General features: G+C 52.3%; 4 protein-coding genes across 4 annotated transcripts; 3 read left to right on the top strand and 1 right to left on the bottom strand.

Annotated features, from left to right (window-relative positions):
- The first annotated feature begins 102 nt into the window (after positions 1-102).
- On the top strand, positions 103-5,921 carry BDV17DRAFT_277879 (uncharacterized protein). Its single transcript, XM_073759474.1, has 5 exons — positions 103-790; positions 839-962; positions 1,015-1,326; positions 1,391-2,175; positions 2,223-5,921. Exons 1-5 carry the CDS (start codon positions 385-387, stop codon positions 5,378-5,380), a joined length of 4,785 nt encoding a protein of 1,594 aa, XP_073609987.1. The 5' UTR covers positions 103-384; the 3' UTR covers positions 5,381-5,921.
- Positions 5,922-6,809: 888 nt separating this feature from the next.
- On the bottom strand, positions 6,810-9,916 carry BDV17DRAFT_285636 (uncharacterized protein; the record flags this gene model as incomplete). Its single annotated transcript, XM_073760747.1, has 7 exons — positions 6,810-6,921; positions 7,006-7,038; positions 8,805-8,988; positions 9,076-9,143; positions 9,192-9,565; positions 9,634-9,738; positions 9,788-9,916. The coding sequence occupies 7 exons, from the start codon at positions 9,914-9,916 to the stop codon at positions 6,810-6,812; spliced, it is 1,005 nt and encodes a 334-aa protein (XP_073609988.1).
- Positions 9,917-10,675: 759 nt separating this feature from the next.
- BDV17DRAFT_297256 (GMC family oxidoreductase) lies at positions 10,676-13,029 on the top strand. Its single transcript, XM_073763464.1, has 8 exons — positions 10,676-10,902; positions 10,976-11,009; positions 11,063-11,324; positions 11,383-11,509; positions 11,569-11,816; positions 11,865-12,078; positions 12,129-12,886; positions 12,949-13,029. Exons 1-8 carry the CDS (start codon positions 10,707-10,709, stop codon positions 12,973-12,975), a joined length of 1,866 nt encoding a protein of 621 aa, XP_073609989.1. The 5' UTR covers positions 10,676-10,706; the 3' UTR covers positions 12,976-13,029.
- Positions 13,030-13,234: 205 nt separating this feature from the next.
- On the top strand, positions 13,235-14,575 carry BDV17DRAFT_296616 (uncharacterized protein; the record flags this gene model as incomplete). The annotated part of the gene is made up of 4 exons (XM_073763327.1): positions 13,235-13,653; positions 13,891-13,917; positions 13,985-14,185; positions 14,230-14,575. 4 exons carry the CDS (start codon positions 13,235-13,237, stop codon positions 14,573-14,575), a joined length of 993 nt encoding a protein of 330 aa, XP_073609990.1.
- Between the last annotated feature and the right edge of the window lie 209 nt (positions 14,576-14,784).

A 14,784-nucleotide genomic window follows, 5' to 3' on the forward strand; every position in this document is an offset into this window, starting at 1 on the left:
TTTTTTTTCTCTATTATTCTTTCTTATTTCTAATTCTTATTCTTATTATTTTTTCTTATCTACTCTTACCTTTTTATTATCTCCTTTATCTTATTTTTTTTTTTCTCGGTTTGCTCGGTCTGCACTTACCTCCGCATTGCTCCGCAATCCGCATATCTTACCGCTCTTCTGTTGCTGATAATATATTTCCGGAGACCTTCCCAACCCTCGACTGAATCACGACCTCATTCCCTCGATGCGCTTCTGACCCAAGTGGTGATGCTCCTGACGTTGTCGACCCCGACTCCTCGGCCTTTCGTCCTCACCGCCGTTCACCGTCTGTGGATTGCTTGATTCTGATTGCGGAGGTCCGAGTCGATACGAGTGCAGGGGCTTGGCAAGATAATGGTCGAAGTTGCCTGGAATCGAAATTGTATTCCGGATACTCGAGCTTCTAGGACGATATCTGTGGCCTCGCCAATGCCTCACCAATCGCAAATCGTCGCCTCGCGGTTCGAAGCCTGTGCGTCGACTGCATCGTTGTTCCTTTATGCACAGGGCTCCGCCATCCTATGCCTCCACCATGATACCCTAGCTCTGGAACGCCGATTCGAGAACCACAAGGAGGACATCTTATTTATCTCTGTTGACAATGTCAGTGAGCGTGGAGCTGGGAGGCTGGTGCTTAGCTATGATGCTAGCAAGACCGCAATAATATGGGACCTGTTCACAGGGAGCGTGATTGCCCGATTCGCATCGTTCGAGGAGTTGAAGGCTGCCTCCTGGATGAAGGATGGGAATGTTGCTTTCGGTATGTCTTCAGGTCTGGTATTCGGTTAGTATGCCTAATGCACTGCAGGAAATGAAAAGGGCGATGTCATTCTGTTCGAGCCCTCAACCTCGGACAATGTCTCCTGCCGTACCATCTTCGATCCGATCACTGCGTTGGCGCCTGCTGCGGATTGCCGAACATACGCCATTGGGTGCGTCTCCAATCCTCTCCGGCTAAGCTCGTCTGACCTAACGGCTTTTCAGATACCAAAATGGATCAATCTTGATTGCTACCCTACTGCCGACGTTCACCATCCTGCATACCATGACCACCTCCCGAGGACCGTCGCCGATAGTCTCGTTAGCGTGGCACGCGTCGTCATCCAAACAGAAGTCTGATATGCTGGCAACCATGGCCGCCAACGGGGACCTTAGGGTCTGGAGTGTTGCTAAGCCTCCAGGAAAGGAGGCGCCGCGTGTTATTCGAGTCCTCAAGCGATCCGACCTTTCCTCAACGTCGGAACCAAAGTGGATGGGATGGTCCAAGAATGGAAAGATCATACAATATTTAGATGGGTGGGTTGCTTCTTCTAATGTTCAGTTTGCGACCGGTTGCAGTCATGCGCTAACCGTTGAACAGTGAGACATGGGCCTGGGATGTCAAAACAAAGCACATCACCTACGAGCCAATACCCACGATTGACAGCCCCCTCGGTATCGCCAACTACGGTCCGACTGCAGCCCTCTTTACGCTCGGTCCCCAGTATACCGTCCAGCAGTATGACTTGGACAATCCGGCAATGGTGGCTAACGTGCAGCACCCGCCTACAAACTCCATGTCTGCTGCGTTGGATCAAATGAGAGCTCGAACAAAGTCTGGATCCCCACGGGCCTTGCAGGATCCACCGGAAATGCGGGAGTCAGGCTCATCGTATTCATCTAGACGGCGCGCACCGTTCGATTCCAGCGGTATTGAGGCCGTGAGACAGCAGCGTGCCGAACTGAGCAGCCCCGAATCATCGCGTGGCCGGGCGGCCTCTGTTAGCTCAAAGGCATCTTCGGACAAATACAAGCCGCCATTCTCGCCACCGACGAGGTCAGCGCATACCGCAACCTCATTCTCCTTGACGTCGGCCGGTGGTGGTAGGGAGACCCCTCAGCCCTACGCCTACGCCTCTTCGATCTCAATGTCCTCTGCTAAGAGCTCTCGCCCGGGCTCGCGCCTACGGAATGAAGTCCAATTCAGCCCAGCGGACAAGAACGTCGACTTATTTCCTTTTACTCGTGCTCGGCTCAACGATGTACCCTATAGGTCTCAACAGCCTTTGGACGAACACCACCTCACACCAGATATATTGCGGCGACAAATGTTGAGCATGGTCTTTGGATGGGATGGTGACATTGAGGGATTGATCAAGGATGAACGTACGTTCCATTACTCTTCTCTCCAGAATCTCGCTGACACCCCCAAGTCTACCGCCATCCTCCCGGTAGTGCAGCGGCCATTCTCCTCGCGCAATGGATTGATGAGTCGGACACAGACCACATGGCGTCAATGATCAGCGTCGGACCACAGTCAATGGGCGATTGGATGTTGCTCGCATTGAGTCAGATGAATGGCCAGTCTCAGGCAAACAAAGTTGGACAAGCTTTCGTCCAGAAATTGCTAGAGCTCGGTGATGTACATAGTGCCGCGACTATCTTGATTGGTCTGGGCGATAGGGACGATGCGATTGAGGTCTACGTCTCGCAGAACTACTATATGGAGGCCATCCTTATGACTGCCCTGGTCATGCCGACAGACTGGCAACGGCAGTCGTATCTCGTTCGCCGATGGGGAGAGCACGTCGTGGCACATTCGCAACAGCAGCTCGCTATTCGCTGCTTCATGTGTACAGGGGTAGAGCCCTCTGATCCGTGGGCGTCTCCAGCTGTTCATCAAGCAAACTTTGGAGAGGTAATCCCGGGAAGGTCACCAGTCGGATCTCCGGAGCCTGGCTATGCCAGCGCTGCTAACATATTGCATGCCAATAACTCCGTATCAGCTAATAGACAGTCCCTCAAAGCCCCGCCGCTCAAGTTGATCACCTCTTTCGATGGGCAACCAAGCGGTCGCTTCCGCTTCGCGAGCCTGAAGTCGGACGACAGGACGCCCACGAATGCTCCTGGCGTTACGCCCATCGCCGAGTCTGCTGCCGGGTCCTCTGCAATGTCTCCGGGAGGCTTTGGGTCTTACAAACTCAACAACATTCAGAGTCTGAACAATGCGATGAACTCCAGATCGGGAACTCCATTATTCCCGAAGCAACGGCTGCCGTCGATCGGAGAGACACCAGTGGATGTTCATCCACCCACCTTCCTGTTTAAGGAAGCATCAAAGAAACTGGTAGACTACGGTTCCACCTCGGAGAACGAGGACACCAGCATGAGCGAAACCAAAGATCAAAACGACGACCTCGGTCTGCTACCATCTGCAACATACGATCCTGAAGAGGGCTTCAAACCTAGCCCACAAACAGCCGTCCAAGCGACCAGTGACAAGTTTGCGACAATCAAAGGTCTCCCCTCCCCGTCTCCCGGCATTTTCGAGGCCCTCCGAGAGCGATCCGACAGTCGTATGAGTGGAAAGGACCGCAGGCCGGACGGCTTACACCTCTCTCTTCTACCAGGTGAATCTTCGCACGACGAACAGCCCAACACAGGTGATTCATTGGCCGCTAGCTATAGAAGTGGTCCGTCTACCGCTAATAGCTTTACCACAAAGAGCCCAAGCGTCAGTGGGCGTAGTATCGACCAGTACATCAACAGCCTGGACGAGGCCAGCTACTATTCTCGAAAAATCAGCGGGCACCGGACACGCGGTAGACGAAATACCGGCGACTCGACAACCCTCACTGCAACTAAAGTAAAGTCGAGAAACCCGTCCAATGACACACGCGGCCGGAATGAGAAACGCTATGTGCAGACTGCAAAGAGATCACCGTCTTCGCCGGTCCCTATGTCCCCAGAAGAGTTGGCACACTACAGCGCCAAGCAGAATTCCAAGGCTCGCAGCACAAGCAGGGTGCGCAAGCCACGGTCGAGGAACTCCTCTGAGCGGCGTCAGGGTCGATCCCGCAGTCGAAACCCATCAGGCCGTGCTGATACGAGCGAGCAGGCCAACCGCGGCCGTAGCACCGATAGGCAGGGGGTACGAAATGAATCTCCCCCCTCGCCTGTTCCATTGACAAACCCAGAGGATGCGCTCAGGTTCGTAGCCGGCGACAGGGAAAGAAGGCACCAGCGAAGTCGCAGCCGCCGACCGTCTGGCTCGAGGCGCGAAGCGTCTGCCGATGGACGGCGTACACGTGGGACATCTCGAACCCGCCAGGAGCCCGACACAAATGATGCAGGGGAGCAGCTTCTGAGCGCCGTCGCGTATCAGGCACCTGCACCTGCGCCTGTTTCTCAGACGCCAAAGGACACCGAAGCGAGGCCTGAATCACAAGCCGACAGCTTACCGGCCCCCATGATGTCTCCTGCGGCAATCGCGGAGATACGGCGAAAAGAGCTTGCTGCCGCTGAGCTCGAAGCCCGACGCCTTTCTCTTGCGCGAAATCCGTCCGCGCCCAATATCCCATTCCCCGGAGAGATCCAATACACTCGGGGCGTTCTTGAAAGCCCTTCGTTCCCAATGCAATCCTTCACGCCGCGCACGCCTGGTCGAACTATGATCCCGCCAAAGGCATCGCCCGAATACCCCGATAGCTCTGACTCAAACTCCTCTAGGGCTGGCGTACCCCTAGGACTTCCTGCCACGCCTCGTGCAATGCGGCATCCAAAGTACGGCGGCGCCGAGGAGCCCATGCCTCCTCCGCCACCACCACCTCCTCCATCTGCGCCGCCGGCAACAGATACTGCGCCTCTCCTCTTAAGTGATGCGCGATACTCCGGTGAAGCGGAGCGCATTCCTCGATCCATGTCCGTTCCCGTACCTGAGGTCCAGCCTCCTTCGCGACCTGCCGACATGCCTCTGCATCCCCACTTCAACCCTAACCTCCCACGCAGCCGGTCCTCAGACAGGAGCAAGAACGCACATCACCGCCGCCAAAGCTCGCGTGAACTGTCCACCGCCAACACTGCCGGAAACTACAACTACGGCTCCTCTCCAGTGACTGTCAACATTGAGGAAGCAATGGAGAAGGCCATGCCACCTATTCTGCCCGAACTGCAACATCTCAACAACAATACCCCGCCACCGCCCCCTCCCATCCCAGCCTCGGTCGTAGGATCAGGCCCAGCCTCTCATCGGGAGTCGTCCGGGACGATCGACATCGCAATAGACAACGGGAATTTCGGCCCTCTGATTCCTCGCTCCGTGACCGCCGGTCCAGCCCTGAGTATCAATACGAATATGGGTGCGACATCCCCGACCGAGGCGAGACCGGCCTTGGGCCGGCGCATGTCCCTCGAACATAGAAGAAACCGCAGCGTCAATGAGTCTTTTAGTTCGAAGATTAGGAACCTCACTCGCAGGAGTAGTCGGGGATCGGATGCCTGGGGGTCTCCGACGGGTCCGACTCCAACTATGGGGTTTGGGGAGAGGGTTGCGCAGGATGTTGGGGGTGGGCCAGGTGATGGGCGTATTTAATTCTGTTTACTTGGTTTTGTGGTTGTGTTTCTCCTTGTTTGGATATTCCTTCTGCCTCTTATTCTTCTGGTTGTTTATCTTTTCGCAACACTCACGACTGACGAATCTCCTTGCATTGTTTCCACCAGCATTTCAATTCAATCTTGATAACTGTTTCGCTTCTTATTTCCCATCCTTCCAAGATCTCATCTCACATAGTTCATGTTGTCCGTCGAAGTTGATGGTAATGTTGATGTTATCCTCATATTCTCCCTTCCCTTTACTTGCTTACCACCCGGATTCATTTCATGTTTACTATACATTGTGCTCCTTCGGACCCAGTATGATCCACCCGACTACTACAGACAGACGGGCAGACGGAATGCTCGATCTATCCACAGCGCGTTATACCTCATGTCCTTATCCTGTTTTCTTTTTCTCTTCTCTTTCCAGCCCCTTGCAATGAATGTTGAGCGTACTATTACTGTCTTACTCATGTATCTATCTAAATATTGTCCGCGAGGGCACGTAAAAGCCAATCTAGTCATGTCAGTAACCCTGAATGATTTACTTCGTTGTTGATACGATCCAGACGATACTCTGCAGTTATTTGAACCCGACCGGGGCATGTAAAATGTCGGATGTCTGGATTTTGTTAGCTTCGGCTTCCACCCAAAGCGATTACCAGCACGTTCCTCATCCACGTCGCTTTACTGTATTATATGTAAGTAAGTGATACAGAGAGCTCGCATCTGTCAAGGAGATTAGACGAAGAGTGAATTACTGCTGTCACTATAGGATTTTCAGCATAGATGACTATATATACATTCATTGAGTTGCTTTTTACTGCTCGTTATTCTGAGTCTATCGGTCATCATACATACTGAAACAATTCAATTAAATGGCTATTCAAATGGCCTTTTACAGGGACATGTTCGGCATACTTATTTGGGTAGGTAGGGGACAACCCCTGGCTGGTCCAGATGTGATGGTGCATTGGGGGAAGATACGAAAGTCTATGTACTGGTCTGTAGTTATTGGAAGGTTCTAGGCATGGCACCGTGGAACCATTCTGAATGCATTTTCTACAGGTTTATTTACTTATTTTTTGGCGACGTCATTAACGTCACCCTGAGATTGATGCTAATGGGTCCGGATCAGCCCGTAGGATTGGGGCTGGGATTGGCAAGTTTATTTCTTAATCCTTGCAGATTGTGCAGGAACAGACTGAAAACAAGCAAGTTCTTTAGCTTTAGATTGAGGGAAAACCGCCGCGACAGAACACAAGGCATTCAATTGAACACAGGGCCAGTGGAATAGTCTTTGCCCCGCGCAGAGCGTCCACACGGCCGCGCGTTTCAGCGCCCTCCTCGCGGCCATGGGAAAGTGGTCCCCATTTTCATCCTTGGAAGACGTCTGCGCTTTTTCGAGGCCGATCACATTTGGCGCCCTAGCACACTGTCTTTGATGGGCTTTCCATAGGCCGACCGCCGGCAATGCTTCGAAAATGTACTCCCAACGATTGGCAGGGCTGCCTTCCGTGACGGGGAACAACGCAGAATCTAGACAGCACGCGAAGGAACATACCATCGATCTACGGTTATTACCCCATTCGCTGGGCACACTCTTAGAGTCGGCCAGAGAACCTACTCGTTCCCTGCTCCCTTCCCAAACCCCAGCTGAGGTCAATTTAGGCGGACCCGCACTCGCGCCAGAGCCTATATTGCGGTGGAGAGTTCTGTGAAGATTTGATGTTTGAGAAAAAGCGATGAGAGTTCCGGGAAACAGAGTTCTACTACATAGCCTAGAGGGCGGTGGATGCTATATGGCTTTTATGTATTGCACGGAGTGTTCCTTAGCAGTTTCACGTTCTACATCAACTTGTTCTCGTTGGTCTCTTGATGAATCTGCCCCAATATCTTTGCTCTTTTACGCTGTTGTCTTACTGTCCTTGACTCATCGCACTTCCTGGCATTGCGTAGCGTGCATAATAGTGTTCCACCATCTACCGAATTGACGGTGAGCAGATGAATACAGACGATCCGATACAACGATCATCCTGGCCAAAGGTACCCCAGTTACTTCGAAGAGCTTGAGTCAATATCGCCTCGCTCATCCGGTGGTATTTATGCATTGCTTGAACGCTCGGTGGAGGCAGGGGGGTTGGACACGGTACTAACTGTCACGTAAGGGCACGCCGCAAGCCCTATCTGTCTGGAGACACCTCGTCGAGCTTCGCGCGTCTGAGAATTGCAATATTCATGATTTGTAGCCGATGAAAACTTTTTGGGATAGTAAAGGCCTCATTTAAGTTGAAACAATCGCCTTGGGATGTAGACATCAGTTCATAGGTTATCTGCGTTGCAGAATCAGTTAAGCTTGTAGAAGCATCCTTAAATCTTGAATCCATTTTCACTGCATTTGAGAGCGGTCTTAGTGTATATATAATCTGTCTTTTCGTGTCTTCAAACCGCTTGGACAAAACCTGAATCCGGCAGGGGATTTTCTCCCAACCTGCCGGCTGATGGTACCCTGCGTTCTAAAATATGGCCCGCGTCTTCTACTCGGTCCTCTACCCAGGATCACTGACGAGGAGCGAATCATTTCCCGTACGTCGCAACTCAGGACGCCCGATTTCCGTTCACGTCGGCCCTGCCGATCCAAACCCTTCAGTTTCCGTCACGACACTACGAGTAAAGATGGTGCTAAACGGGCGCTGCCAACTAGTGGAAGTTTGCTCCTGGCTAAAGTGGGTTTTGGCATTTCAATTTGACGGTGAGGTGGCGAAGGGATGAGGAAATCGTGTTCACCACAAAGTAAAAGGTGACAGGAGAAAGAGGATACAAAGAAATGCGGTCAAATGATGACCTTCCATGAACTGAAAACCATCGCAATAATGACGAGCGCGTAGGTCTGCGAGATAATTGCTTTTCAGTCCACGTTCAAGCGATTGCTAATCCAAGTCCAATTCAGGAGGTATATGCAACCTGGCTACACCACCGGACCGGGAGCAATGGACAGCAATTCTCGTCAGGAGGTACAAAAATACCTACCAGGATCGACACGGTGAATAGAAAAAAGAAAGAAAGAGAGAATCCTCTACCAGCGATTTCAAGTACACTCACAGCCGTGCTGCCAGGCGCATAGCCTAGGTGGTTCTTCGCCAAATGAAGGAAATGTCGATCCTCTGTGCAACTATGCAGGGTGAGGCAACTGAACCCCCTAGGTACTGCTATGGACACTCAGGTCTGTTTTGTTCGAGCCTTGCCCCCTAGGAACAAACAGCCTCCGCTCACTTTTGACAGCCCCGGCCTCTCCCCTATCCGACATCTCGATCCGCAGCTCATGCGTGATCATGATACCATCCGTATTGCGACCCTCAGTCTCATACCCCATCTTCCTGGGCGCCCCTAATTTGTCTTCTCTCGGATCGTGATGATCTGACCCACTGTGAGGCAGCGGATACGGGCCCGACCTCTTCTTTCCCTTCCGATCTCTCGAATACGATGCGGACGCTAACAGCCGTGGGAAGAAGCGCGTCACGAGCGGTTGAAGCGGTGGAAGGCAGCAGCAGATTATACAGCTGTTGAGCTCGATCTGCGACCAGAGGGCTATGGGGCCGTTGTCTCCTGTTTCCGTCAGTTTGTCATCCCTGGAGCTCAGTTGGGATGAACTTCCCATTACGTGCTTGCTGGATGGGATGGAAGGAGACTTACTTGTCGGATCTGTAGTATTCGTAGCGACGGTGAGGTAATTGAGACGGACCATGCTCGTGACGCATGCACTGCGCCAATTGTCAGTGAACCTCCTTCAACCAGTACGGGTGCCATACAATCCGCCCGTCGCAAAAACAAGTATAACCCCAACCCGTTGTCTCTTCGGCAAGCGCAGCCTCGAAAGGACCGGAATCGGCAGGACGAGAATAGCCAGATCGGTAGCAATGTTCCAACCTCCATTGAAGAACCAGAGGAACGCCTTCGGTATGCATTTTCCCTTCACCTCGGAGTCCCAGAAGGAATTAACGGGGAGGCAGTTGACGAAGGCGCTTACTACTGTCCATAGTCCGTATATTATAATAATACCCATGATGATTCGTGCTGCGAGGATGAATCGGGGTGTTGGGAAAATGCGCAGGTATAGGAAGACGACGGCGGCTTTCGTTAGGGTTAGGGACATATTGTAGAAGGGGATCGAGAGCCAGAGGGCCTACACTCATCGTCTTTGGTAAGATGATTTGATAGCCGTATAAATATGCGAGGCCCAGAGTTACTTACTTTCAATTGCAGCTTCACTTCCTCTGGAGATACGGTCGTCGATGGTCGTCCAGCGCCATAGTGGACTTCTTGTACGAGGAACGCAAATGAGCACCAGGCGAACAACTGAGCCGGGTCAGCTTGCTGGCACGACAACATTTGATATCTATCCTACCAGTGCGACGGTTATAGTATAATCATCGACGCCTGGGTGACTGATCAAGTAGAACCGGGTGAAGAGCCTCAGTGCCACGAAGATGGTGGAGAGAGCATTGAAACATGCCGCGATCGCAATGATCTGCATGGTGACTTGGCTTGACAAACAGGTTTGCCGTTCTCATTCTATAACACGGATGGGTACAAATCGTGTGCTTTGCTGGATGTTGCTGCGCGTCATGGAACTGGCAGAGACCGTAACAAGAATTGAAGTAGCCATTTTTCCTTCTGCTCTGACTTTTCTGCATCAGCCCGTATATATCAATCATTAATACGAGAGACCAGTCCCTGCAGGCCTCCGACCATGAGATTTGGTCCGTGGCCAGGGCTCGATGCGCACGGATAGCATATGATATTACCCGGTGAATTACGGTCATATACAGAGTAGTATAGACTCCCAGAGCCCTGGGGTAGCTGGGGGGCCGGGGGGTGCACGGCTACTCCCTCCGAACATCCGCGCCGTCCCGGCAACCTCTTTAGGGCAATTCTCCGGACCCAACATGCAAGATCCCTGTCTCGTTTAATCTACTCCCGACAAACCAGACTAGATAGAGGTATTCACCTGTTCATGCTCAACATCAGCCCGGGTTCGAGCTCTCTCCGAACACCGGCTAACCCGAGAGAAATGATGAGGGAGAGTGAAGCACTATACTCGTAGTGCCCTCCAACGCCTGTCAGCGCCCCGCAACATGTCCGGCTTCCCCAATGAGATTGGATACTCATTTATATCCCTGCTCGCCCACAGCAAAGCAATCTCGCTTACCAGTGTCGCGCAATTACCCCTGACACTTATTCGTGGGTTTAAAGTAGCGAAGGCCTAATTGTATCGACAAAGTCATTGTTCTTCGCAACCACCACCCTCCATCACCATCCGCACAATGCGTCTTGCACGGGGAGCTTGCATTAAGGGCCTGGCTGTAGGCCTTGGCCTCTTTTCTCCCGCTGCCGCCACTTCCCAGTTCAAGGATCGCGTCTTGGCTAGGGATCCCGCCCTCTTTCCAACGTACGATTATGTGATTGTCGGCGGAGGAGTCTCCGGTCTTACGGTGGCTAACCGGTTGTCGGAGGACGCAGGTACGCGGGAGCTATCCTTTACGATTCTTTTTTTTTTCTTGGAATATCAGTCGTTGATAAGCCTGCCTAATAGGTCTCAGTATCCTTGTTATAGAAGCAGGAGAATTGTAAGTGTAAACTATACCCCAACCATCAGGTTTTGACTAACAAGAATATGCAGCGACCACAACGAGGATTCCATCCTCATTCCTGGTCTTGCTGGCGGTGTCATCGGTACCAAGTACGACTGGAACCTGACTTACGTGTCCAACCCAGATGCAGGGGACCGATCGGTGTCCATTCCGCAGGGCAAGGTGGTTGGCGGGTCGAGTCTTCTCAATCGCATGGTATTTGATCGTGGGTCGGCTGCGGACTATGATCGATGGAGTGCGCTCGGCAATGAGGGTTGGGGTTGGAGGGGCTTGTTTCCGTTCTTCAAAAAGGTATTCGCTCAACCTCAGTCGCTGTCAGGAGTCCAATCTGATATGTCCCTGCGTGCAGAGCGAGACCTTCACGCCTCCAAATGAAGATATCCAGAACGAGTGGAATGTTACCTACGATCTCTGTGTCCATGGAGAGACAGGCCCCATCCAATCAAGCTGGGCGCCGTGGATCTGGCCGGCTACGAGTATATTTTACTCTTTTCTTTGGACGAGGAAGATAAGCATTCTAACAGACTCGCGCCAGGGTATTTCATCGACGCAATCACGAGCTTTGGCGTCCGTATCCCCCGCGACGCGGCCAGTGGTGACGCCGTCGGTGGATACTGGTGTCCTCATAGTCAGGATCCAGTCACTGTCACTCGTAGCGATGCACGCAGAGCCTACTGGGACCCAGCCTCCCACAGACCGGGTCTCCATCTGGTTACTGGACAAAGAGTCACGAGGTTGATCACTGAGAAGACTGCCCAGGGTCCGAGAATCACTGGAGTCGAAGTACGTATTTTGTCGACCATCTTCGTATTGAGCTAAAGAATGTACCAGGTCGCTGCTAGTTCTGGTGGTGCCCGGAAGATAGTCAACGTCCGCAAAGAAGCCATCCTCGCTGCTGGGTCCCTTCATACGCCTCAGATTCTGCAGCTCTCTGGCATCGGCGACACGGCTCTCCTTGGTCAACGAAATATCTCGACTGTCGCTAATATTCCAGGCGTTGGTCACAATCTGCAGGATCATGTTTACGTTCCTGTGGTCTTTCAATGTGCGTACACCAAGACCATCGTCCGCTCCAACCATGGCTAACCCATACAGTCGACTTTCCGTTGACTGCGGCAAACCTCACTGAAAACGCCACATTCGCTGCCGAGTCCCTCGCCCTATACAACAGCGAAAAGACCGGACCGTACGCAGACGCAACCGGAAACTTCCTCGCGTTTCTCCCAACGGGTAACTTCACCACCGCCGCGGACGCGCAGTCCATCCACAGCGCCGCGCAAGCCCAAGACCCAACCACATACCTAGACACCGATACCCCCACAACAGTGCAAGCCGGCTACGCCCTCCAACACGAACTCCTCGTCGAGGGTATCAACAGAATAGACGAAGCGCAACTTGAAATCATCTGGTCCGACGGGACATTTGTCCTCGGCCTGCAGCACCCATTCTCTCGAGGCTCTGTACGTCTCGCATCAACGAACCCCTTCGACGCACCTCTCGCCGACGCAGCGTTCCTGCGAAACCCGGTCGACGTACAGATCCTCATCGCGGCAGTTAAATATGCCAGAAAGCTAGCTGCCTCGCCCGTCCTGGCGGCTTTCAACCCCGTCGAACTTGTTCCCGGTCCAGACGTAACGGCCGATGCAGATCTCGAGGCATATATCCGGGGCGCGGCGGAGTCGCTATATCACCCCTCTGGCTCGGCCTCAGTTGGGAAGGAACAGTTGGGTGGGGTTGTTGATGAGGAATTCCGGGTTCATGGGGTCAAGGGGCTCAGGGTTGTTGACGCGAGTGTTTTGCCCATGTTGCCCGCGACGCATATTCAGAGTTCGGTTTATGCGGTTGCTGAGAAGGTATGTTCTCTGTCTCTGGGGTTGTGATGGTTCTTTGTGGAACAGAATGCTGATTCATATAGGCGGCTGAGGCTATTCGGCGATCATGATTGATTGTTGATCTCGAGGATATTTTGAGGGGGAGAGGGTCAAGAAGGGCAAGCTAGATAGTCTGGGCTATGAGGAGGAATCTTATACAGGACATGTACATCAAGGGTCACACAGTCTAATCCCAATCACTAATTGCAGGGCGCGTTGTGTGCTGTTGTTGATTACTTATCTTGTGTGCATCGGCCCAAATGGGAGTAAGGCGGACTTGGTGGCGCTTTTCAGTTTGTTGACTTTCAGCCACCACGATCAACTTCAGCCATGAAGCCTCAGCCTCGTAATTTATCTCTCGAAGTTGGCGCTGTTTCGTTGGGAATGCAGTTAGCGCCGTCGGCGACGAGGTTTCAGAGGCAAGAAACTATCTCGAATGCTGGAAGGGCACATAGGTCTGGAATTGCCGATTTCCACTTCTTTGACCTCATCATCGGCACCAGCTCAGGGAAGCGCACTGTCGCGGTGTTGCGAGTGCTGTGGGACTATCTTTCTCCTACAGGGGGGATTATCTCACTTGCATTAGGTGTAAACCTTTGGTCTGCCAGAAAATGCGCGAATGAATTCAAGGCGCTGGCCAACAGTTCGTTCCAAAAGCGAAACTTCTACGAGGAGTCTGCAATTGAAAGCGGGCTAGAAGCGACATTTTCCACGCTGAATGGCCGACCTAGGATTCTCCTCGATGAGCCGTATGCACTTCATAATCTCACAAATAATTCAGGCAGTCCCACTTCCACTTTGAGGGATATCAAATTGGGCGTCACCGCAGTTATTGTGCTAACAGACAAAAAAAAAAACCAGAACAACGTTGATGTCGAACTATAATCGAAAGACATCTAATGACAGTGAGCTTTGCCAGTCTCAGGGTTGCTTATGCTAATTCTAAAAGATGATCGGGGCCCTCCTATCTACTGACAAGACGAAAGGGATAAGGAGCTAATGCTCTGGGAAGCGTAAGTATCCAACAACGTCTTCTACCGGGCGAAAGCTAATGCTAATTGCTATCTCATCTTACCGCAGTGCGAGGTGTACCTCTGCTGCTCGATTCATGTTTCCAGTTTATCAAGCTGCAGATGGGCATGCATACCAGGACAGGGGCCTTAATGAGAACAGCCCGATAGGACTCGCCGTGGAGGAGGCTCAACTCCTCTGGCCCGGCAATTCCCAGGTGGATGTTGCTCTAAGCATTGGCACCGGTTGGGCTGGCGAGCGAATTGCGAAGTATGACACTTTACATGGTCATACCGACACGGCTGGTTGAAAAGGTGCATCGATTCTTGGGAGAATAACCTCGACTCGGAGCGCCTGTGGCAAGAATACCGACAAACCCTCGATGACGAAAAAAGAGCCCGCTATCACTGCGTGAACGCGACGCTGCCTGACGCTTTGCCATTCATGGACGACACCGACGCCATTGAGAAAATGGACCATGCAACGACTTTCTTCATCGACGGCAATGCTCTTCGGCAGTTGCAAAGTGCAGCCAAAGCATTACTTGCGTCTCTATTCTACGTTTCTATCGATTGCCCGACGACGAGATATACTTATTCAAGGGCCAAATTTTGTGCCGTCTGGGGCGGGAACATCAACTCGTCCTCCTGGAACGACTGAGGAGGAGTTCCTGATTACTTAAAAGTCTCGTATATCGTCATAACAACGCCTTTCAAATGTGGATCAAACCCGCTACATTGTCCTTTTTTGCTTCTAGAGGCAAACGCCGAAAGGAGTTCGAGCGGATTTGAAGCTATTCAGGTTCAGATGACCCCTAGTATGGTTCACGGCTTTGCGAGGGGACCAATGGAGAGTATACGCAGCATACG

This window comes from Aspergillus undulatus (genome assembly GCF_047715775.1).
Source record: "Aspergillus undulatus strain CBS 261.88 unplaced genomic scaffold BDV17scaffold_105, whole genome shotgun sequence".
Classification (NCBI taxonomy): domain Eukaryota; kingdom Fungi; phylum Ascomycota; class Eurotiomycetes; order Eurotiales; family Aspergillaceae; genus Aspergillus; species Aspergillus undulatus.

Excerpts from the sequence above, each read along its gene's own strand:
- BDV17DRAFT_277879 (XM_073759474.1), top strand. The coding sequence starts at position 385 with ATGGTCGAAGTTGCCTGGAATCGAAATTGTATTCCGGATACTCGAGCT. Across the intron at positions 791-838 it reads GGATGGGAATGTTGCTTTCG|GAAATGAAAAGGGCGATGTC; the intron begins GTATGTCTTCAG and ends AATGCACTGCAG. Across the intron at positions 2,176-2,222 it reads GGGATTGATCAAGGATGAAC|TCTACCGCCATCCTCCCGGT; the intron begins GTACGTTCCATT and ends GACACCCCCAAG.
- BDV17DRAFT_297256 (XM_073763464.1), top strand. The coding sequence starts at position 10,707 with ATGCGTCTTGCACGGGGAGCTTGCATTAAGGGCCTGGCTGTAGGCCTT. Across the intron at positions 11,010-11,062 it reads GTTATAGAAGCAGGAGAATT|CGACCACAACGAGGATTCCA; the intron begins GTAAGTGTAAAC and ends AAGAATATGCAG. Across the intron at positions 12,079-12,128 it reads CGTTCCTGTGGTCTTTCAAT|TCGACTTTCCGTTGACTGCG; the intron begins GTGCGTACACCA and ends TAACCCATACAG.